The following is a 1,993-nucleotide window of genomic DNA, read 5'->3' on the forward strand; positions in this document are numbered from 1 at the left end:
GTCTCATCGTATCAGGCACTGGGACCCTGTGTGAGAACCTCTCTGGCTATGTCACACGCATCTTGAAACCTATTGTACAGGGGACCTCCAGCTTCTGTCTCAACACTACAGATTTCTTGCAGAACCTCAGCACCCACGGACCAGTCCTCATCACAATGGACGTTTCCACACTCTACACCAGCATCCCCCACAATGATGGCATCATGGCAACAGCCTCAGTACTCAACACCAACAACTCCAAATACCGTTCTAAACTCATCCACTTTATCCTTGACCACAATGTTTTCACCTTTGACAACCAGTTCTTCTTCCAGACACACGGAACAGCCATGGGGACCAAATTTGCAGCCCAATATGCCAACATTTTCATGCACAGGTTCAAATAAGATTTTCTTCTCTATGCAGGATCTCCAACCAACATTGTACACCAGGTACATTGACGACATTTTCTTCCTCTGGACCCATGGCAAGGAGTCACTGAAGCAACTACACAATGATATCAATGAGTTTTATCCCACCATCAAACTCACCATGGACTATTCTCTACAATCTGTCTCATTCTTGGACACATGCATCTCCATCAAGGATGGACACCTCAGCACCACACTCTACCGCCAACCCACAGATAACCCCATGATGCTATCATTTCTCCAGCTTCCACCTGAAACATATTAAAACGGCCATCCCCTATGGACAAATCCTAGACATACACCGGATCTGTTCAGATGAGGAAGAACGTGACGGACGCCTGGAAGTACTCAGGGATGCCCTCATAAGAATGGGGTATGATGCTCAACTAATTGACCACCAGTTCCAACGTGCCACAGCAAGGAACCATAATGACCTCCTCAGGAGACAGACACATGCTGCAACTGACAGGGTACCCTTTGTTGTTCAGTACTTCCCAGGGGCTGAAAAACTACACCATGTTCTTCGTGACCTGCAACACATAATCAATGAGGATAAGCACCTCGCCAAGACCTTTCCCACACCTCCACTTCTCGCCTTTAAACAACAGCCAAACCTCAAACAGACCATTGTTTGCAGCAAACTGCACAGCTTTCGGGACAACAGCATACAACCTTGTCACGGTAGACGCTGCAAGACACATCAGAGTGTCGACAGGGATACCACCATTATATGTGAGGACACCTCCCACCGTGTACATGGCAGGTACTCATGCAACTTGGCCAACATTGTCTATCTCATACTCTGCAGGGGAGGTTGCCCTGAAGAATGGTATATTGGTGAGGCCAAGCAGAAACTATGGCCATGGGTGAATGGACACCACACAACAATCAACAAACAGGAGTGTTCCCTCCCAGTCGGAGAACAGCAGTCCGGGACATTCAACCTCAGACCTTTGGGTGACCATCCTCCAAGGTGGAGTGGCTGAGCAGAGGCTGATAGCCAAGTACCCTTGGGGATGTCCTCAACCAGGACCTTGGGTTTATGTCACATTACAAGTGACCCCATTGCACTACACACACACAGACACTCCTACACACACTCCTACAGTCACACATACACTCATGCAGACTGTCTCTCATATGCAAGCTCTCTCATATGCTCACACATACACTCACAAGCACCCTCTCACAGACTCACACCCCTTTACACTCACACTCACACACATACACATACAGACACTCATATCCCTCCCCACAGAGACACACACACACAAGTTTGTGGGGTGAATTTGTACTTGCAGAATTACATTTTATATTGTTCAAAAACTGCATGAAGATTTTGTAAATCCCTTTTTTAGATTAGATCAGTCTGAACACTGGGGCACAGACAGCCTCACACAGGCACCTCACACCTTCAATGCATTATCTGGGCCGACATGACACCTATTGTTAAAGTTCACTTGAGAATGTAACTTTTAAAAAGGTTCCGGGATTTCCATATGAAAGAACTGAAACCAACATGGTCATTCTAAAAGATGAGAGACTTAACAAGCAATACAGGTCTTTTCAATATATAATTTCAG

The 1,993-nt window shown here is 46.4% G+C and overlaps 1 protein-coding gene across 1 annotated transcript; it reads left to right on the top strand.

The window, feature by feature from the left end:
• Window positions 1–643: 643 nt before the first annotated feature.
• LOC148145902 (uncharacterized) lies at window positions 644–1,396 on the top strand (the record flags this gene model as incomplete). The annotated part of the gene is made up of 1 exon (XM_087999302.1): window positions 644–1,396. A coding segment is annotated over one exon (753 nt), but the record flags the coding sequence as incomplete, so codon positions are not given.
• Window positions 1,397–1,993: the final 597 nt, after the last annotated feature.

The sequence above is a fragment of the Chiloscyllium plagiosum genome, unplaced genomic scaffold, assembly GCF_037043375.1.
Source record: "Chiloscyllium plagiosum isolate Xiang-an unplaced genomic scaffold, Cpla_swu_hap1 HiC_scaffold_23, whole genome shotgun sequence".
In the NCBI taxonomy this organism is placed as follows: Eukaryota; Metazoa; Chordata; class Chondrichthyes; order Orectolobiformes; family Hemiscylliidae; genus Chiloscyllium; species Chiloscyllium plagiosum.